The following is a 23,597-nucleotide window of genomic DNA, read 5'->3' as shown; positions in this document are numbered from 1 at the left end:
ATGATGCTAATATGTTTGTCATATGAACATTTGACACTAAATTCACAAGCTCTTTCTAGCCCCTTAAAAATCTCCTGCACTTAAGCCTCAAATAAAATTTAACATGCGGGAAGTATAAAATAAGCTTAGCCTTCAAGTGTAGTTAATGTACTGAAAACTTGGATATTTCGAACGTTACGCGCGACCTTGAAATCTTAGGCGCTTCCAGAAACATACTATAATTAATAAAGAAAAGTCGGTAATTATTTAAACATGATGTAACAGATAAACCATCGTTGTTATAGAACTCTCTATGAAGTTTATATTGAACGCTAACCGCTTAAAGTATTTTCAGCCTTTTTCCATCTTTTGAAAAATACCTGAGGGCTACCAACACAGTCTAAAATGGACGGCTTGATTACAGAGAGATATAATAGAATTTAACAAATGAAATATGAAATTATTCTTACGTCTTTGTGTACTCTTGACAATTTGCTTACAATCAAATAAACTTAAAACGAAATCAGGTTATTTTGTTGGTTGTTTCATCGATCTCGATATTTATGACCGTAAATCACAGTGGGTGATGATTACTTGATGTTGATTAGGTAGATCATATTTCTGAAAAGATTTCTAAAGTTACAGCTCTATACTCCATGAATTGTTTCTCCATAGGCGCTGAGGAATCACTGCTACGATATACCTTTCTCTCTGTATATATATATATATCGTCTACATTGCTTTCTTTCCATCTCTTTCTGTAATTTAACAGAATGTTTCAAGTGGAATCACTGATAATCATCGTAATTTCTGTGAGACATTATCATTCAGTATTTGGGATTTGGAAAAAAGTGTGAATACCACCATATCATCTGTTAATACTACTACTAATAATAATGATAATTTTGGAAGTAGTATATCTGATATGTCTTCTGAATTAGTTTTCCCATCAGAAGTAATAATTAATACTCAATTGGGCATACATTGTCAATTAACGATATATTTAGTTCTGTGGAATACAAGTGATGGTGTATTAGGATTAAATCGAATTACTCCATGGTTAATGAAAATCAAGGTAATATTTCTTTCCAATTTTTTAATTTATAATTAAACAATAATTTCTTTTCTTAATATCTATCTAACTTTGTAACTGTACATTTGTGTATATGTATATATTTCGGTTATCAAGATAAATCTTTTGTCTCAGTATTATCTATGTTCTGTATCTGTACACGATGCCCAAAGATTATGCCTTACAGTTAGTTAGGTCTTCATTGATTAAAGAACGAGTGACTTCCTCCACGTTTATTTTGTGACTATATTCTGCTCATAAACATTCTATGCTGTCACAACTCATTTATCTAGCGGTCTTGTTTTTGATGTAGAGGTTTAAGTCAATGATACAGTCTCATAATAGACATCATTTGGCTACACTTCATATTATTACGTTCTTCTGTCGTTAAGCATTCTATGTATTGATTTTAACAACCGAAAATTCACTTATCAATCGTTAAATACTTTTCTCCAGAAAAATCTTTTATTAGCTACCTTTATATTGCGTAATGATGTTTTTCCACTTAGTTTTTAGGCATAATTAAGACATAAGATTCCGTTTTTAGGATCTTACATCAAAAGTTATGCTAAACTAGAATTTTGAATGATTTTTTCTTAGTGAAAACTTAACAGAAATACTGGGAAATTACAAACCTCGAAATATGAAGTGTTCGAGCGCAATGTCAATCATACTTAGTTGATTAGCGTAATCCAAACGAAAATAGGTTCTTCCAATTAACCAGTAGACAATAAATCTTAGTAGCTACGTAAAGTTGATAAAAAGGCATACAACTTTATCCAGTCAAATTACCAGTGATTAATAAAAATGAAATAATCTAGACCGCTGTGCCGTTATCCAACGGTGTTAATTTCTAACTTCAACTTGGATGCCAGCTCAGTGGTCTAGAGGTTAAGTGCTTGCGCGCATGACGTATAGGTCCTGGGTTCGAGTCGCGCGAGGCGGGATCGTGGATGCGCACTGCCACTGAGGAGTCCTACAATAGGACGAAACGGCCTTCCAGTGCTTCCAGGTTTTCGATGGTGGTCTAGCTTCAATTGACTCATGATCTCACCTATATAAATTACTAAAATCTTCACAAAAACCCCTTCTAATAAAAATAAAATAAGCAAATCGTTTAAAAATAATTTTTCAAAAAGTATCATAATGAAATAAACTCTTTTGTAATCATGAAAACATACTTAAATATTGTAAAAGGAATACATAAGTAAGTAGTTTACTATTATAACAATTAAATAATTACCACCAGATCTGATGGTCTTGATCATCGATACTCACTGCTGACGAGTTCTAAGCGTAACACTGATCTACTACTTTCAAATATGATCTAACTAATTGATATGTGGGCGAGAATGATAATGATTGGTTGTTTTGATGAATCAGACATGTAGATAGTGTGACAGGTGTTATATATGTTATATATTCCCCTATCCTGATTATTAATGATTGACTGTTCCTTGTATTGTGTCGGATTTTGATGTGGACATATATTGACGTTCTAGTCTCGCTAATCTCGTGTTCTTGATCTGAGTTGTGTTGATGTCCTGTAGAATAGACACTGGGTGGGGATCTAGTGTAAATATTTGTCTAAGGTAAATTAACGTCCCACATACGTGTAAAAAGTGAAAGAACTGTTATAACAAGAAACCTTAGGGTTATAACAAGTATCCTACCGTTTATAACACTAATATATTAGTCTATTATATAAACTATAAAAAAACATAGCAAGGATATACATTTCTAATAATTGAGATCATGAATCAATCGAAGCTAGAGCACGATGGAATACCTGGAAGCAGCGGACAGTCGTTTCGTCCTGTTGTAGGCCTCCTCAGCAGTGCAAATCCACTTCAATTGAATCCTTGATTTCAACTATTAAAATTATTATAGTATCCACAAAACCCCTTCTGATATATATATTTCTATAAATGTGATATAAAATTATCCTAATTATTTCATGCAATTAGTTCCCTTTATGAATTTAAATAAAGACAGAACAAATATTGATGCAGAATAATATGAATTCATTATATTTCGTGGTTTCTCATCAGCTGCTTACAACCAAATACGTATTAGAATTTTAGCATTGGGATAATTAATAGTGTGGAACAATTGACATAAGCGAATGTAGAGGATTGGGATGACAAAAGGTTATCAATGATAACTATATATATATATATATATATATATATATATAGTTGAGTGGAGTTCAAAGACAGATAAGATAAAATGTGTGATAATTTAAGAGGTAATGAAGGAGTCAAGTAAATGCCGAGCTATTGCACTGTTGAGAGCCCTGGTCCCTCGCAGCCTCAGTTTCTTTGGAACATGCTTAGAGATGCGAACATTATTCTGTATCAATATTTGTTCTGTCTTTATATAAATCTTAATTATTATTTAATACATATTATTTCTTATCTATATACATTTCAGTCAATTAATCCAAATTGTCCAATTATTTTAATTGGTACATACTTATTAAATATCAGTAGTATAAATAGAAAGTCAAAAAATTTCAAAAATCATTTCAATTTAATGAAAAATGTTATTTATAATAGATTTTATAAAAATTCTGATTTAAATGCGTATGGATTACCATATATATATAATTATATGTTTATAAATTTATCCAATATAAATGATAATAAGATTGAAAAAATACAAAAGAAGATATCTAAATTAATTACGTTATTGTATAATGCTGCTTATCATTTTAATATAACAAGTAGGTTTGTTTGTTTGTTTCTTGTATATTGAAATTTATTTATTTAAACACATAAACATTGATACAAAGGGGCTGTGATACTGCCCGGGTGCTCAAACTGAAGCAGATGGTCTTCTTAGGGGGCCACACCCGAAGCCTTTGATCTAAAGGTCTGATCCACAAGGCAGTGGAGCATCGTGAGGAGATGCAGTCCCATGATAGCCGGTGACCAACAATAGGTTCATACGCCATTTGTTCCATCAGGATCCTGGAGACCATATACACCACTGGTTTTGAATCAGGGTTTTCCAACTCCCCTAGGTGGACTCGCTGTGTTCTCCAACCCGGTTAGAGCGCCGGACATTCTCTCCTCTCAATTTCGTAAACAACAGTAATGCCACGAGAAGGTAGTGAGTATAACTTCCCTGACAGAGGCATTATACGTGTGGCCATGTGAGAGCATTTTGAGAGGGAGAGCGGACTCTTTCCACTCTCGGCCGTACCAGGGCATTTGGGCGTTTTGTTTTTATTGTTATTTGTTTTTATCCATTTCTATTTTTACTTTACAATTTGTATTATTTCAAAAATTCAAACTGAATGGTATTAACTAGTGCTCTAATAAGGTCGAGAATGAGGAGTCAGCTGTACCTCTCGAAATGTTCTTATATGACTACGGGTATAGAGTAACTGCTAGGGAATTTCTATTCATTGCCTCCTCGTGGCAGGGTTTATGTTTAAGAAACTGGGAGAGAGAGAGAAAACGAATATCCGGCGCTTTAACCAGGTGGGTGGGTACAGAAGAGACATCTAGAGGGATAGGGAAACCACAATTCCAAAGCAATTATGCACATGGGGTCCAGGATCCTGAGGGAACAAATGGAGTATGAACTTTTTGTTAGTCACTGGCCGCCATGGGACTGCATCTCCTTAAGTTGCTCCACTGTCTAGTGGATTAGACCTCTAGGTCAGGGGTTCGGGGAGTAGTTCCTTAAGAAAAACACCTTCTTTGGTTGTGGTACCCAGACAGTATCCTAGCCCTGACACAAATTGAACAATTTGTGTGGCGTATATGTATTTGGTGCCCCCCTGTTCCAATGTTTGTCTGTTTTTAAATAAATAGTAAGTTGAAAGAAACGAGAAGAGGCGAAGTCAAAACGTGACTTCATTCCATGATGCTATTAACCATGTTGGTAGATATAGAAAACCTGGGTGAGTCTACGATATAACTACGATCGATAGTTGTAGATGTTGGATGATGTGACTCAAAATCGCTCGCATTGCATAACTTGAAGCTAATTTTAACGAAAAATAAATAGTGTTACATATACATAACAACAATATGTTCCTAATTGAGGTCATTACACATAATGAAATTTATATTCAGTTCTTACAAAACACAATGCAAACTACTTTAATAGTTCATAGTTGAACTATGAATTTTTATGGATTTAGGTGATTGGAACATCAGTAACTTAATCATGGCCACCTTCTACCTTACAGTTGACTTGTGTAAGAAGAAGTTTAAAGTAAAACAGAAATGAGTTAACTTACAAATGGTATCAGTTCATAAATTTTTCGACTATTGTTCTGTATCATGTTTTTAGATATTGATTATGATTGATTGATTTAATTCATCTTTCATTTATCATTTATTTATTTCTTTCAATAAAATCAATCATAGATCGTACAGCTGATATATTGTTCCCGAATATATCTATCATTCCAAGTTTATCTCAATCATTTTTACAATTATCAATACCGAAATTATATCATTTAACTGATAGTATAACACAACAATTAACTATTGAAATATTCAATAATCAATTAATACCAATTATGGAAGTTAATAGATTTATGTAAGTTTTTTGTTTTGTTTCGTTTTCTAAAACAATAATTATTTAAAATTCATTTAGTATTGTTTGTTTGAATCTTCTCATTGATGTTTAGGACTGCAACTAGTCAGTCTCTAATTGGCTTATGTGCATACTGTGCGTATTGCCTCGATATAGCCTTAATTCACAAGCATTATAAACAAAGTTGGATAGTAGCTAGCAGTAGAATCCAGGACGCATGTTACGTCCTATTTGGGATTCATCAGCTAGATATACCTGCATCTCAGAGTTGATGTTCACTCTGGGACTCGAACCCAGTATCTTTCGCTTCAAATGCCATCACGTTATCCACTCGGCCACTGAGTCCTGATAGCCACTTGTATTTGTTTATTTCGCTATTTATTGACTTAAAAGTCTATTTATTTAATGAATAAATTAGATAAGTCATTCTATGTGAAAATTATATTTGAAATAGTCTCAGCGATTGAAATTTAAATAATTCCAATGTTTCATCCAGCTAACTTGTCTGAACTTCTTCAGGGTAATAATCGAAATCAAAATCATCAAAGAAATATATATCGTTTTTTAACAATCAAATCAAATCAAATCTATACTGTACTCATCCAATCATATTTGGATGTCGAATTTGTGTAGCAGGACAATATGAGTCAGTTAAATGAGAATCAAGTGAAAAGTTCACGATGTGAAATAAAAGAAGACTGGATGAAATGTGTGTGTGTGTGTATGTGTAGATGGGCGAATAAGAACAGACTAAACAGAAAGGATGATTTCAGCCAGCAACCATTTGCCAAATATTCATCAACAAATAATTGGATCCTTTCTTTTCTATATTTCAACTTGTTTATTTCACATGAATCGTTATTTTGACTGAAATCAATATAAGGTATGTTTAGCATTACAATAATGTACTTGATGGATTGAAAAAAGAAGGAAAGGGTCAAATTACTTGTTGATGAATATTTGCAATATGGTTGCTGGCTGAATACCATCCTTTCTGTTTAGACTGTTCTTATTCGTTCATATATACAGCCCTCCTGCTGTCGATCTTTCTTTATGAGTGTTGAAGCCTTTCTAAATTATTTTGGTCCCTTCAAAATTAATCCTGTGTCCCCTTTCTAACGCATATAACTCTATTGCAGACTTATTTCAATCGCTGAGATTATATCAAATATAATTTTCACATATGATGACTTCTCTATACTCAGCGCCCAATTTTTTTCAACGTATTCGTTCTTACCTTGACGAATATTCGTATAGATTAAATTTGATATGTAATAATATAAATTTGTGTAAATTTAAATAAATAGTTTCATGGAGTTTCCATGCCAACTACTTGGAAGGTTTTTTGAAGTGAAAATCAGATTTTGAAATAATCTCAGTAATTGAAATTTAAATATTAATAGTGTTTAACCCTTCAAAATTGATAATCTTTATTTTAATTATTCTCTTGAAAATCTTCAGAGATCAGTTTACCGTACGTAATTTTGAATACGATCTCTATAACAAGAACACATTAAGTACATATATTTGTCCTAGATCAGAGTTTAAATGTTAAGAAAAGACATTAATTTTTATAGCCTACACTATAGACTGCTCTTAGTTTTATAATGATTGAAAATTAGGACACATTGAACTACAATTTTGTTCTGTAACGTAACTTTCGAGTAGTACATATCTACAATTCCATCAGGAATTGAATCCATGGCCATCGAATCTCTCGCTACAAGCACTTAACCTCTAGATCATTGAATCCGAAACTACTAGTTTACCTATTAAGCTTCAGTCAGTAAACAATACTGCTTAACCGTCTTTCATTGTCATTAATCATTAACTGCCTTACACTCGGTATAGTTGAAATCCATCGATCATAGCTTCTCATTAGAACTCGGGGTACCATCTCTCGAAATAAATCTCTATTGCATACATGATTATTGAACAATCTAGGAAGCTTGTGACAATTTTCATTTTTTTATAGTTTATATTGAGAAATAATCTTAGATATCATATAACCGTTTGATCCCTCGTAGAATGCGTCATTTCATTTATTTGTGTCACCATCTTGAAACACCGACTTCGGTGGCTTGGACATGTTTTACGAATGTCGTCCCAGAGAATTCCACGTCGTGCATTATTTGCCGACTCTGGGACTGGTTGGAAAAAGCGGAGAGGTGGTCAGTGTATGACATGGTATCGTGGTATGAAAGAAAGCTGCAAAGGGCTAGCTCCTGTTGGTCCTTCACAACTTCCTGGCTGGGGTCCGAGAGATGCTGCAACACAGTGGCTAGAGACGTTATCAGATATGGCTGAGAATAGAATCCAGTGGCGATCCTGCTGTAACCTTCTTTTACTTTCTTCATAAAGAGTGGCTATAACGTTCTTAACTGAAAGAGTTCTTCTGGTTGTATATTTCAGTCCCCCCCATCATTACCCTTCTCTCTTTTTTTCTTCTTTTATATATACTCATCTTCCCCCTTTCTCCTTCTATTCTCATTATTTTGTGTGGCGCATTCGTGTCCGGTGCCCTTTGTACCAATATGTATGTGATTAAATAAATAAGTAATAATTGATCCCTCGTATATAGGATTATTGATTGAAGTCTATTCAATTTCTGATAAATCAAAACCTTACTCACTTATTTATCCCTTTGTTCTTTTTTTCTTTATCTTCATTAGATTCGAGTTGAATAAATGTCTTTCTAATTTACTGCCTCATCCGATAAGAGTTTGTTTTTCATCAAATAATAATAATAACAATGGCAGTGCTCCTGTTGAGTTATTGTCCACATCGTCGTTGCCGTCCTCGTCGTCACCATCATCAGCATCATCTTCATCATTATATGTAACTTCTTGTATACATGGATTTTATACTTATTCTGATATCAAAAGTATATTATTATTTCTCAATCATATTGGTACCATTCTTTATTTTAGTCATCATAAATTATTAAAAAATTATGTATTTTTATCACCTCAATGGTTATTGAATACATTATTAAAATTAATGATGAATATACATAATAAACAATTATGCGATGTGTTTAAGAATTGTCATACATTAAAAAGAACAGAATGGATGAATACCAACACGATACAGCAATATTATGATGAATTGATGAAATCAACACAAGATATAAGTCAGTTACAGGATCAAGTCAACGATGATCATGATCATGATCATGATAAGGATGTTAATCATAGTAAACATATTCCTAATATTGTAGATAATAATAATTCATTTTATTTAAAACGTAATTCAGGTATGTTCATATCAAACATTTATTTATTTAAAGTTATTTTGTATTAAAATATACTACTATTCTATAATAAGTAGTGCATTGGCATAACTAGCATGAAATTGACATCGTTAAATGTAATTACATTTATTGAATACATTACTTCTGGTCTATTCTTGGTGTGCTAATATTAAATGTTATTGTAGGAGCGATCTTAGAGATTTCTTGCAATAGGCATAACAAGCTGAGGAAATATTGAGAATCATTTTATCCAATCAGTGTTTGATGAGACGTTTTACTAGGAATATCACGAAAATGAAAAGTCACAAGTAGAGGTTCTGATTGGCTAATTACCACACTGCTACTACTATGTTTAGTAGTATTCTGGAATTTTCAGGAAAATTCAAGGACTTTTAAAATACTATAAAAATCCTATATTTTCTGTACATAAATGAACCTTTGGAATAAAGTGCTTCTTCACATAGTTTACGCCTTTTCTCTCGTTTTCAAGTCGCTGTGTAGATTTAGCTTGAGGGTTACGAGACTAGCTTAGGATCCGAATATCGCGTTCAATTAACAACACTTATCAGTTATAACAGTATATAATGCATATTTACCTACGTTGTTTATAGTTGACTGAACTTTTAATCCATCGTTTATTGTATTTTTAGAATTTAGAGTTTAGTGTAAGATTAGCTAATCATTGTTATTAATCTTAAGATGAAATGGTTGCAACCTACCCCAATCTATAGTCAGTCAGAAATAAACAGCGTTAAAATTGGCAAGAATATGCGTTGGCTCAAATTGCCGTTTCATATTATCACGACAAGATGAAATCAATCTGATGAATATTAAAAGGATTAAAATAATGTACAGACATTGATAATGAGAATAAGCTTAGAATGAAAGAAAAGGAAAGGTTTGTTCGAAGAAATATTGAAATTTAAGATCTAAAGAAAGATATATAGTGAATGCATTTGAATCATTATGATTGATTCCTAACCATGTTACTCGACGTATTCAACTTTTAATTGTATTTACTACCATTTGAATTCCAACTATCCCCTAGTTTTCTTCCCGTTTGCTTCTAAGCAACAAAACTACTTGTTGATATAGGTTGTGATTAGACATAACCTAACATATACCTTAAATAACTCACTGAATGAAGATATACACTCTGAGAAATCGATTTACCATCTTTGTCTTATCTCACCATAGTTTGTTTAGTTATCCCGGTCTCTTATAGGCATATGTGCGGATTGCCTCGATATAGCTTTAATTCACAAGCATTATAAGCAAAGATGATTGGTGGCTAGCAGTGGAATCCAAGACATGCGTTTCCTCCTATTTATATAAGTGAACTCGTCAGCTGGATGTACCTGCATCCCAGAGTTTCACTCCGGGACTCGAACTCAGTGCCGTTCGCTTCAAATGCCATCACGTTATCCACCCAGCGACTAAATCCTGATAATGACTTGCATTTGCGATGGGGAGACTGATCGGTTGCAGTTCTAAACATCAATAGGAAGGTTCAAACAAACAATACCAAATGAATTTAAATTTCACCTCACTGTACAAGCAAGCGCCTATCAGAAATCAGTAGCTAAGTGGATTATTACTTTTTATTTATTTGAACACATAAATATTGGTACAAAGGGGCACCGAATACATATGCGCCACGCAAATCTTATTTCATTTGCGTTAGAGTTGTGATACTACCCAGGTGCCCAAACTGAAGTAGGTGGTTTTCTCAAAGGGCCACACCCCGAGCCTTTGACATAAAGGTCTGATCCACAAGGCAGTGGAGCATCGTAAGGAGATGCAGTCCCATGGTATCCGGCGACCAACGATTAGTTCATGCGCCATTTGTTCCCTCAGGATACTGGAGCCTATATGTACCAGGGTTTTCCAACTCCCCTAGGTGGAAATTTTATGTCCACCAACCCGGTTAAAGCTCCGGCCATTCGCTTTTCGTCCTCTCAATTTGGTAAACAACACCCACGCCACTAGATGACTAAGCGGATGACGCGATGTCGTTTGAAGCGAACGGTACTGAGTTGGAATCCTAGAATGAGCACCAACTCTAGGATGCAGGTGCATACCATTTTGTAGCTGGTGACGGTAAAGAGTTTAAATTCCATTGGTTTCTTTTCTATCGTTAGGTTCATATATATTCAGGAGTGATTTTTTCCATCTATTCGTACTTTGTATATAATATATATTCATAAAGTTTTAATGACAGACATTCTATGTTCTATTTTTTACTTATTTACAACCCTTTCATTACATCAGATCATTTCGCAGATTAGTGAAGTCGGCTTGTGGAGATTGTTTGATTTTATAGTTTATGCTACAAAATGATCTTATCTAGACAACTGTTGAAAAACAGGAAGCTCTGGACAGCTGTATCATTTTAGTATAGAACTAATAATGCACATCCTTAATCCTCTCAAATATCAAACCCAAAACCTTAAGATCTTACTGTGATGAATTGAAACTAGTGGTCTAAAGATTAAGCGATCATTGCGAGACCTGGAGACGTTGGATTCGACTCCTCATGGAGCAGTCTATTCAGACTTCTCTAAAGGGTTCTATGCTATGATGGAACATGTCTCAGTCAGTCAGTCACAACATAGAACTTCGTACGTACGTACATCAGTTCGAGTTGCCATACCACATTAACACAGAGATGCAGTTGTCGATTCAAATCCCATAGTGGTAGAAGTAGTAAAAGTATAAGCGATAGTGTGAAAGATTAGGGTTTGAAGATGTTATTGAAGGAGTATAATCCAATGAAATAAATTTGGAAAGAGAAAAAGGATAGAGACATGAAGAATTCAGAAGATTATAATTTGAGAGAACATAAAGAGTGGATGCACTTTCGCCATTGCAAACTATTTTGAGCCATGTCATTCAAGGTCTCTAATCATCGGTTGCTATCATCTCGCGAATCCCAACCAGGTAGTCTCCACCTACCAACATGGCTCAGTTCACTTATCAGTGACTTGATGGATTTGTGCCACGTTTTGGTCTGGCCGCCCCTAACATCTGTCTAGTGTCTCCTGATTTTCAATTGTTATTCGTGTTATGTTAATGAATTCATAAATGAGATGTTTCATTATTCATTTGACTAACTTTACATAATAACGGGCTATTCGACTGAAATAGTTTAATATCAGTGCTTTCATTTGTCCATCTAAAATGTATTGGCCTCTAGAATAACAATGAAAAAGTTACAATGCAACTATCCTTCTTAATGGTTATAAAATAATGCAATAAATAATGTCATTCATAGAATCACTTCTGATAAGATGGATTGTATTTTGCCCATTCTTAAACAGTATTATTTATCTGGTCAACTTGGTGTTTAACTAAACTATATTGATAATAACATCTTAACTAAAATCCAATTATTCTATGTTTTCTCTTTTACCTTTCTCTTACATTTTCCATATAGCTGTTATCGATTCGTCTTACTTAACTGATTTAATTAAATATTTCATGGGAACTAGAAAGACAGTCAATGATAATACTAGCCATATCCATATGAACAACCTTCATGATATACCACTAGAGGAAATCTTTCTAGGATTATTTAAACAATTTGGTTTAATGGTCTCCATTATTACTAATGATGATCTTAAACGTCAAAAATCTGATAGCTCGAAAATGAGAAAACATAAAAAGCAATTATTATTACTGCCATCATTATTAGCTGCGCGTTGTTTTCAACCGGGACGTTTACATTCTTATTTACAACCAGCAGTGATTAGATATGAGGTAAAGTTGGTTGATTTGATTCTTTCTTTTTTTTCACAAAAATCAATTTCCATGGCTTATTTTGTTTTAGTATACTGTGCTCTGTGAACATTGAAAAATTTCCATAGTTTGAATCCTGAACTCATCTTAGCTAGAATGCAAATGGAAAGATTGAAGTATTGGACAGCCGTTTCGTCCCCAGAAGTGTGCACTCATAACTTTGTATCCGAAAATCAAACCTAGGATCTTCGGTTTTGCTCATTAATGCCGTCTATACATTCAATGGTAATCTAGCTAAGGTCAGTTCGTGATTAGAATAATGAAACCTCTGTATTTAACCACTAGACCACTGAGCCGGCATGCGACGATGTTATAGTCTAACTTCAACCAATCCACAAAATTGAGCAACCATTCACTAATGTCTTCAGTAAGTTGATATCTCCTAACAGACCTGGTTGAACTCCACTGGTCACTGCTTCGCACTTGAACTCCAGGAAATATCTCTTGAAGTCAGTCTCTAGTGAGCATATGATCATTATCAGAAGAGGGTTTTTCGGAGATTTTAGTAATTTTATATAGTGCTCCCAGGTTTTCCATGATGGTCTAGCTTCAATTGTCTCATGATTTCAATTATATAAAATATCAGTTATTTCTTAATTTTGTAAGTGAAATAAATAAATATTTATAGATTGTCTAGCAAAATAATTAAATCCAGTTCATAAATTTCTTAGCAGATTTTACCTTATTTAAGACAAAAAAACATTTTCTTTCCTTCTAATACTTTTGTCATTATTATTATTAGGAGAACTATCCATTTGTAAAACAAGGTTCATGTCTTCGCTCTCAATCACTTGGTGTTTCAACTTATCGACCGAGATATACTGTACACCGCAAGCAGCCGAAATTACGACCTGTAAATAATATGAATACAGTTGAAAGTTGTAATAATAATACTAATAATAATGGAAAAACAAATCACCTTAAATTGTCGCGGTTTTTAAGTTGGCATGTTCAAACTTCGGTCAGTAAAGAAATTGTTCGATTATATGCTGTTACTTATATACCATTTGGATTTTGGACAGAATTGAATACAAGGTTATTAAATGATATAAGTCTACATGAGATATGTGGGTACGTTTCTGATTTATTTAGCGATAATCTATATATGTAGGATGAAGTCTTAGTCAAAGTAATCTGTTTCGTACAGTGGTAATTGTTTCATGTGTTGAGCATTTGGATATCAACTATTACACTGTTAATAATAAATATATTTTTCGTTATATCCCAATGAGTAAAAAATTGTATTTCTGGCGCTTTTCATAACTTAATGTAAACCATTTCTCCAGTTATTTGTCTACTCTGAAGAAGTGGCTTACACTAAATGACGAAACGTCAGAAATAGAAATTTCCTTCTCATTGGGATATAAAAAATATATTTATTATAAACTTCTTAGCCAATGCTTAATTTATTTGAAACTGTTATATCGATTGCCCAAGTGATGTGCCCTGTTTATATATATATGAGCATGGTAAGATCGCCAAATTAGAGAGCAGTGAATTTATTGATCGGATTAATGATACACGAAAACCGTACGATCGGTCTTGAGTACTTATCAATCCTGCTTTCTACCTAGCCCAGTCAGTTATGTCCAGAAAATCAATAATAGCCTCTGCAATATGAATCATTATTCTCAAACATACTGGGTTTATATACCAAACAAACTGACCACATCGTACCACAAAATAAAAAATAACATTTGTACAAGATTCAGTCAAATGTGGCTGTGAATGTAGGCGGCAGTAATTAATGGACTAGGAATAACTCAAGAATGATAAATCGTACGGTAATAGTCTATGGGTCAAAATAAAGCTTATAATAAGAGGGACACGAATATGAATAGTTAAGTTACTTAACAATCATTCAATAGGAGATATACATATCATATTAGTCCATAAATAGTTCTCAAAGTTACCATTCATAAATCTCCACGGAATGTAACAGAAACTACTATGACCAACCTTTTTACTAATATATATCGCTCTATTAGTTCTATATTTCATTAGTTCTGTGTATTAATTTTCCCTCGATATATTATTGAAATGAACCTTTCTTACATGGAAAGTATTTCTTTAAAGAGAATAATATACTGAACTTTCTAGCTTTCCATTCTGATCAAATTTTTTATCGAATTAATCTTGATTATTATTAACATCATATGATCTTGGTTATACTCTGAATAAAATGTAACTTGTATTGACGTAATCTTTATGGCAGCATAGAAACGATGTTTACTCTCTCAAATCAAGGTAACACTATCACAAAAAATGTCAATATATTTTATTAATATTCAACTTTCTGTAACAAAGGACGTAACGTGTGTAATAAGTGAATATAAAATTAAGTAAGGTTCATAGTCTACTTGGTCACAATAAACTATTAATACGACAAATCAAATATTAGCATCCGTTAACATGTATCCATTATAGTATGAAACAGGATATCATACTTGCAAGTAATCCACAGTTATTGATCGATTTTTTGCAGTTAAATGCCAACTTACTTGAGATCATTATTCAAGGCTTTACGACGATTGCTGTAAAATGATTTCTAACACTAAATCACTTGATCAAATAACCTTACTGCAATTTGATCAAGAGAACTCGATAATAACGTTACAAGCTATATATTACGATGTGATGGTTATTGTATGGTGACATGTTATTAACATAAGCAACTAGACTTAATGATTAGTTATTTTTAATGAATTTAATCAGTGTGAAGTGCTGTTAAAGTTGTGTCCTTACCTAGATAAGAGATAAGTCTTCTTAGAGTATCTGAAAAGAGAAATGAATTAATGGGTGTCTTTAAATCCGTTACCTAAGTACACGGAGGACAAATGTTTGAAATCGGTCATATATGTGCGTTCTGTAGGTAGTTTTAGATTTATTAGCTCTGTCCCTGTGAGACCCTATGACCGGTGATGGATATATATGGATCAAGGTGAGGTGTACTATTCTGGTGCTTCTAATCTTATTATATTCCAGTCAACTTGTGTCGTATGGTACGATCTAAAGGAAAAAATTTCCCAGCCAATATATTCCTCGGCTAAGTCATCACGATATTTATGTTGGACTATCACGTCAAGGTCTAAGTTGTGTTGTGAATGAAAACTCAGGTTGGGAAGACCAATTTATTGTTAAGTGCGAATTTTCAGTGTTTTCATAAATCATGGAAACCATACAATAAATCCTTCATTTTTGCTTCTTTCATTTGTTCTGTACATCCTTCTTCACTCTTCAAACCCGGTTGTTATTCCAATTCCTCCCTGTTTTCTCTTCCGTTCTATTCAAACCAATCTTCTTCTGGTAAACACTCCGCTTTTGATTGGCGTTACATACTACTTATATATCTTAGCATAAGTAGCATACATCATAGATGTAGTCAGGATTGAAGTGAATACTTATTATTCAGCTTATCTTTCAAAGATTTTATATAATGGTGACTTTTGTTAGATTTCGATGTATAATCTAATAATTTTGTTTTATTCTTAACAATTTTTATGCTGACTTTTAGTTTGATCGGTTTATTTTTTCAGACGCATCTATAACTTATCAAAATTACCTTCTGAATTATTTCAACAATTATTATGCAACAAGTTACAACACAATGACAACTTCAAAAATTGCTGTGAATATAATTGTTCCACTGATAGTCGTAATGATCATGGTAATATTGACAATTGTCACACATTTATGAATACATCATTAAAGCCTGAATGGACAGTATGGAAACGTGGTATGCGTCTGTCACTTGGTCATGGTCAAATCGGCCTAGCACGTTTACAACAATTGACACGTGCTAACTGTGCATTGTTAAGAGTGTGTTTACCATTGTGTTTATTTAAATATAGTGAATTTTATTTTCTAAGGTGGAATATGTTTATATATTTTTTGTTTTCTTCGTTTACATGAAAGACTGATATCAATTCATGAAAAAAGGAAGTGCTGGACAGGTGTCTCATCTTAATATGAGACTCCTTCAACAGTGGGTATCCATAACCCAAGTTAGTAATTTACCTAATAACGACAATGAAATTAAGCGTGTAAAGCAATAGGTACTTACTCAGTGACCAGGTTTAAAGAAGATAATCATGCAATATCGTGGATTGATTGAAGTTAGATATTGATTCTGTTGGATCCCAGCTCAGTGGTCTAAATCTTAACATTTATTTATCATTTATTTATTGATATGAATCCTAGAAATAAACAATCTTTAATCGATGTTAACTAGTGGTGTCAGAATCAACCGTCACTCAGTCTAGTTTTCATGTGTGTGTGCAATTTTTTTCCACAATAACTGATACTGTGGTGTGGTCTACTTATATCCATATAAGTAGTATATGGTGTTGGTCAGACATAAAATGTATTTTGGCAGAAGACCGATGAGCAAAGAACTGAAATGAAGCGCAATCGTTTGGAAAATGCATGATCAATGGAATTAGAGAAGAAACAGTGAAGATTGAAACAATTGGTTTTTAATTTGCAAATTGACTGTTCATTGTTTGGTTATCAGAATTTTCTGAGATAGTCTTTAATTTTTGCTTATATACATTCGATTGTCCCCAACCAGTGTTCTGTTCACTACAATACTACTATTATGAGAGTCTAACCTGAATCACTCAATGTTGTAATTATATTAGTTCCTAACATTTAACATCGAGTATTATGCAAGGGATCTTGTTGTGTGGATGATAATAATTAAAATGAATGAAATTTCATTGAAATGAATAATTGTTTGAAAATCGTTTGAATTTCCATCAAATATATATATATATATATAATTGCATTTCTTCATTACTTTCAGAGTCAATCTTTCAAACAATCATTTTTGAATGTTGCCAACAATCGACAATCACCATCGTTACGTGCTTTTGTTTCTTCCTGTTCTCCCCGTTCTTCATCGTTTTCTTCTACTAGAAAAACAAATGAATTAATTGCAAAACTTCTTCCCCAATCTTATTATCATGAAGAATGGGATGAACCATGTGCTATAGTTGGTGAAGAAGTCATGAAACAAAATAAAAAGTCAATCAATAATCAAAATATTTCTAATATTGAGAAGGACTTTATTTCGTTTAATTTACAACTAAATAATGATTTTGTTTATCGTAGTGGTGTTGTAGAAACAATTAAACATTCATATGAAGGACGTTGTTTGCGGTTAATGCACTGGGTGGTTCAAGATGATCAAAAAAATGAAGGATTTCAATCATTTTCTACGACAATGAAACCAATAACAACAGAACTATCATCGTTAGCAACAACAGCTTGTCAGGAACAAACTGTAAAGACAGCATCTGATTTCAAAATACATTGTAATCATGGTTACCTAACTGATCAAGAACATGGTACGATAATGTTTTTTTTTGAAATTTTTATAACCTCATTATCTTTCAAATAAGATTAGTAATATTAACCTATTTCAATACCACCTAATTAAACTTGACCGTAATCGATTGATCAGAAACGTGTCTCGACATTTTTTCAACAGTATATATATATATATATATATATATATTTGCGTACAAGAAAAAGTGAATAATTTCATGTTGATAAAGTTGAAGATCATGGTTTCGACCCCTGGCTGAGTCATAGGGAGACACTGCTGAGTTTTTCCACACTAGGAAAAAGGTGGTCCTATCTAGTGTCTGAGCGGAGTGAGGGGGAGAGTCATCTGTGGATCAATAGTAGTTCATGTTCTGGGTGACTGTCAACTCCCTTTGGTTTTAAAAGTTCAACGGTAAGATTGTTTAGTAGATCATAGCAGATCAGCCATATCTATAATTAACCAGTTCTAATGGTAGATATTTATTTCTTCAGAATTATAAATAGAGGTTTATTGTTTAAAAATGCACGATATACTATGTAGAAATTTTGTATAAACTGAATTCCAGTGAAATTATCCAAGAATCACCGTAGAAGGACAATGAAATTTATTGAAAACTTCTTTATTTTGTTCTTTCGAAGTATTCACGTTTTGTATATGCCTATACTATTTCATTTTCACGAAGTGAATAATCGAATAGTCATATTCCCTATTTTCATTTAGTTTTTCTATCAGTTGATACTATAGTGAATGAAGATGTTGGGGATGTCAAATCCCCAGAACTTACTTGATAAATGGCTCAATTTTGTAATTTTATTTTGAAAATTTTGAAATTTCTTTGTTTTTACGCCAAAAGCGCTCTTTTCACCTTCGAGTCAAATTTCCCACTTGTAAAATATCTTAAATGCTATTGGTCCGTTGTATCTTTGAGTGTGCTATTTTGTAATGTTGCCCAAGGACAATTTATTGCTGTATATATACGTTTGAGTTTTTCCCCTTATGATTTACTTGTACTCGGCTGCTTACGAAATATATATTCCCCTACTTCGCCTTGAACTTCTTCCTCTTGTTAGCGCGGCCTGGGACAACGGATTAGATTAGCCTATCGTGTCACTGTGTCATTGACCTTCGTTCGTTTACCGAGAAAATCGAATCAGCTCAAGCATATTAAAAGAGTTGGATTGGGAAAACCAATTTATTGTTTAGTGCAAAATTAAATTGTCTTAGTAAAATATGAAGACCGTACAATAAATACATTATTCTCACATCTTCCATCAGTTGTTTCTTAAAAACTTCATTGTTCCTTCTTTTTATTGTTATTTCGATTGCTTTCAGGTTTCTTCTGTTCATTTCAATCTTCTCAACCTTCTGCTCTCAGGCCTTCCATTTCTAATTGTTGTATATACTACTTATATCTATCAACATAAGTAACATACACTACAATAGTACTTACTTGTTGAAACGTATTGGTGTAGTCTTTTCAACTTTATCACGTTTTTAGAAAATTCTTTTTTATTGCCATAAATTTGTTTAATCGTTTTTATTATCTAAAACATTCCTGAAAATTTTCAGCGGTCAAGCCTGTCAGCCCTGAACATCATTTCATACCACTATTCTCTATATTCAATTCATTCACAATCATCTAAATGGTGAATCTGTGTCCGGAATAAAGTGTATATCCCGTATATTTTCATCAAAACGTCAGCAAATTGTTTTGACATTACGCCATAATTACAGTCATTTTAGCCCTCACTTCAACAGTTAATTAACTTAATAAAAAGAGTTTTTTTCTGCAACAATTTATCTCTATGTACAGATTTCAAAATTCCATGGATTATTTGGAAATGTAGTAAATTTTTTTTATTGGAATAATTCAATTTTATGTTGCGTATTTATTGAACAGATGATGGGTTGTTTTTGTGCCGTCTACATTTGAATTAAAAAAATTTCATCTACCGTTTAATTAGTTTCTGTTGTGTCTGAAGCCCCGTCAAAATACCACGTGACATTATCCGATCAGGTCACTGACTTAAACGATCTTGGCACTTTGTCAAACCAATGACACGTTAATAAACACGAGCAGCTTGGTGACAAGTCCGAGTCCTTATTAGTTCTTCTTGCCTTACCCTGTCCATTGAGTCCAAAACACAATTCCAGCTTCTACTGTATGAATCGTATATTTCAGACATACAGGGTTTATATACAAGCCAACCAAACTGTATCAAACCATAAAATGATAAATAACAATTATACAGGATCAAGCCAAAAGTTGGCTGTGACTGTGAGAGACTGTAACTATCAGATTCAGAATAACTTAAGAATAATAAATCGTATAACATTAGTCAGCAGGTCAAATGAAATCTTGTCATAAAGGAAATATAAATGTATGTAATCTAGTTGCGCAATAATGATGTGTACATAATAACAGTCCACAAAGAAGCAAAGATGCGTAGTGGCTAGCAGTGGAATCCAGGACTCGCGTTTCGTCCTATTTAGGACTTATCAGCTGGATGTACTTGCATCTCAGAGTTGATGTTCACTCTGGGACTCAAATCCAGTATCTTTCGCTTCAAACGCCATCGCGTTGTCCACTCAGTTACTGTGTCCTGATAGCCACTTGCTTGTGCAATGGGGTGAAGTTTGAATTAAGGCTATATCGAGGCAATACGCACAGTATGCACTTATGTCAATAAGAGACTGATCAGTTGCAGTCCTAAGCATCAATCGGAAGATTCAAACAAACAATACAAAGTGAGTCCATAAATAGTTCATAACAGTTACCATTCTTTTATTCTCGTTATGATATAACAATTTCCTATATCTCTCTATTTGTAAACTATTTTTCTTTTAGATGCACTCCAAAACTCATGTCTTATTGAAATTTACTTACCAAATTTAAATATCTACTGGGAATATAAACAAACTGACAAATATCCAACAGTCAATTCTAATCAAGCACAAAATCAGTTGGAAGTTATTAATTCTCTACGAAATCATTCTCAACTTAGACAAAATAATTTAAGTCCAGATCCTCAAGCAATTGCTGAACTATTAACAAAAGTTAGTTAACCAAATTAATTTATTTGTAAAGATATAAGTAGTATGTAGCGCCAATGGGAAGTAGAATGCATACCTTCAGCAGATTGGTAAGACTCCATTGAAGGGAACAGAAAGTCATTCTAAGAAAAACATAATTCAAGGAATCATTAAACATGTTAAGGAAAACTGATGGAAGATGTTTAAATTATGTATTTAATGTGTGGTTTTCATATTTTACGAAAGCTCACTGTAATTTCGCTTTAAACCATAAATTCACCAGCATCATCTGATTTCTCGATCACTACACATGAACCATTTACTGATCAACGAAGTCTGTATATTTCTTTATGTTGTTGTTAATCAGTGATGAAATAGGTTACTTTTAAATGTACATCTTTTTATTATTCCTTTAAAAAAAAAGCTTATTGTTGTTGTTTAATTCTTAGTTTTCCGGATTGAATTTTGATCATTTCATGTGATAGAACATGTGAACCCCCCTCCAAAAAAAAAGCCTCGGTATATTACATTTTCTGACAAGTTTTGTCATTAATTTCCAAATTTTGGCTAACACTGAAATCTTTGACCCACATTTCATCGTATTTTATCACTCGTCAGCTTGCATATATCCCTACGTCCTAGTATTGGTTTCTGCACACTAAGACTCAGTAGTTCCTTCGTACGTAGGCTCTGTTTGTCACAAATTTATATCAGTTAAGTTACTATTGAGAACCAGCGAGCATTGGACTTCGGTTTCATTCCAGTATTTCACTCTTCAGAAATGCCCACCCAGCGCAATATACAAACTTAACTATTCTCCACGAAATTCCTACAACTAAAATACCTTCAAATTATAACCATAATTTTCTGTTTACTTTCTTTCTCTCTACATTCCAGTTAGTCAGTCATATTGACACATTATTAGAAGATTGGTATCCAGATCTAGGAGTGAAATTAAATCAATCTAATGAAGGTATTTATTTAGTTGAACGTATTATCCCATGTTGTGCCTGTCTTGCTACACCAAACCGTTATCTCAATAATTTTTCAAGACAGTCTCTTAGTTTTTCCACCGATAACCATCTACAAAATATGATGAAAAATTCCTCTTTTAGTAGTGTCAATAATCAGTTTAAGGAAATGGACAAAAGCTGCTATGGAAACAAGTATTGGTATGTTGTAATGTTGTAACTTTTTCTTATTTTTCAATCTTGATATGTTCTCCAATTGTCCCATTCAGCTACAAAATATATACGCTTCCTTTGCATGTTTGCCTAACTTGTTGCGTGAGTTACAAGACTAAGATCGACGGGAACACTGTAATTTACTAACTGAACAAACTGCACACAAATCACAGTTTTATGTAAGATTGTCTCTACAACCTAGACAATGACTTGTAAGCTGAGATATTGACTGAGTACATAGTCCGCTTCATTCAAAAGCGTGTGTTGTTTATGATCTTTAACCTATTCCCAGACCTTGGGATAGTATGTGACCGTTAACACGTTATGTTCGGATCAACTCAACCTATGGAATTAGTGTTTTACTGTTTAGTTTCATTTAGTTAGTGTGTCATAAACAGATTTCACTACTAGCCACTGTTCACAGTGTTACCAACAATTGCAATTGCGCAGGCATTATCGATGTATCTGTTCAAAGAGCCCTGTGTAGGGCGATAGTAACCAATTCAAATAATCCTGAGTGATAACGTCGATAAAGTACACGCCCTTATAAATAGTGATAAGTAATATATATCGGGTGTACGTTAGTAAATCCATTTGAAGGACCTTGAATAGGACCAAATCAACATTAAGTATTCCACTGCTTTTGCTGCACCCTTGAAGATGTACTCGGGTGTAATTTTTGACTTCTTGAATTCATTCTGTCAATTACAATTCGAACATTTTATACTAGCGTTGTGAGTCATAAATACATAAAATACTACAAATTAAACTGACTGATAGTGTAAAGGATCGCTTACGAATATACATGGAGTTCACCATCAAAATTTACTATAAATTTAACAATAAAGGGAATCTATTGTGTTGAATGACTTCATAAGATTACGCAATATCACCTACCATCATTTACTGTTGAATTGATTTATTAGATCATATACTTTTGATAGGGCTTTATATTGTAAAGTTAAAATGTAATTTTCTTTGTGAACACTGACTTCCAATGGAAATCATTGAAAATCAAATAGGATCAAGTAGTCATTTTTTTCTGAATTCTGAACTCTACAGAAATAATCCCCAGCGTCTTCACACAGGGATAAATTTAAAATTCTATCACTTTCTATCTGTTTAATTGGCATCTTAGTAAGTGAATAGTAAGGTACTGACTGATAGAACTGTAAAGATAACTTTTTTAGGATTTCTTTTTCTTTAATGTACACTTCCTACGAGTCTCTAACTAAGATAAACTAATTTACTCAATGCTTATTAGTTTCTTAGGTAACGTAATGTTGTAATGAAAACTACTTTTAGTTTGTTACGTAATCTTTAATAAATCTTTTTTTTATGCATGGAGTTCACCATCAAAATTTACTATAAATTTAATAGTGAGTAAAATCT

At 33.1% G+C, this 23,597-nt stretch overlaps 1 protein-coding gene and 1 non-coding gene across 2 annotated transcripts in view; one reads left to right on the top strand and one right to left on the bottom strand.

Annotated features, from left to right (window-relative positions):
• The window catches only part of Smp_143400 (protein kinase), a gene marked incomplete at both ends in the record, with an annotated part of 92,613 nt that overhangs the window by 42,803 nt on the left and 26,213 nt on the right, over positions 1 to 23,597 (top strand). The window contains 10 exons of the mRNA XM_018791062.1: positions 752 to 1,054; positions 3,701 to 3,776; positions 5,437 to 5,611; positions 8,281 to 8,329; positions 8,651 to 8,864; positions 12,298 to 12,625; positions 16,196 to 16,478; positions 17,464 to 18,007; positions 20,837 to 21,045; positions 21,919 to 22,193. Coding sequence (XP_018645712.1) covers positions 752 to 1,054; positions 3,701 to 3,776; positions 5,437 to 5,611; positions 8,281 to 8,329; positions 8,651 to 8,864; positions 12,298 to 12,625; positions 16,196 to 16,478; positions 17,464 to 18,007; positions 20,837 to 21,045; positions 21,919 to 22,193 — 2,456 coding nt within the window. The remainder of the gene's footprint in view (positions 1 to 751; positions 1,055 to 3,700; positions 3,777 to 5,436; positions 5,612 to 8,280; positions 8,330 to 8,650; positions 8,865 to 12,297; positions 12,626 to 16,195; positions 16,479 to 17,463; positions 18,008 to 20,836; positions 21,046 to 21,918; positions 22,194 to 23,597) is intronic.
• Positions 5,884 to 5,950, bottom strand: Smp_tRNA_01819_Gln_TTG.1.1. Its single transcript has one exon. It is a non-coding gene (tRNA).

This window comes from Schistosoma mansoni, assembly GCF_000237925.1.
Source record: "Schistosoma mansoni, WGS project CABG00000000 data, chromosome 5 unplaced supercontig 0198, strain Puerto Rico, whole genome shotgun sequence".
Classification (NCBI taxonomy): Eukaryota; Metazoa; Platyhelminthes; class Trematoda; order Strigeidida; family Schistosomatidae; genus Schistosoma; species Schistosoma mansoni.
This window is presented reverse-complemented; position numbering and strand designations above follow the sequence as displayed.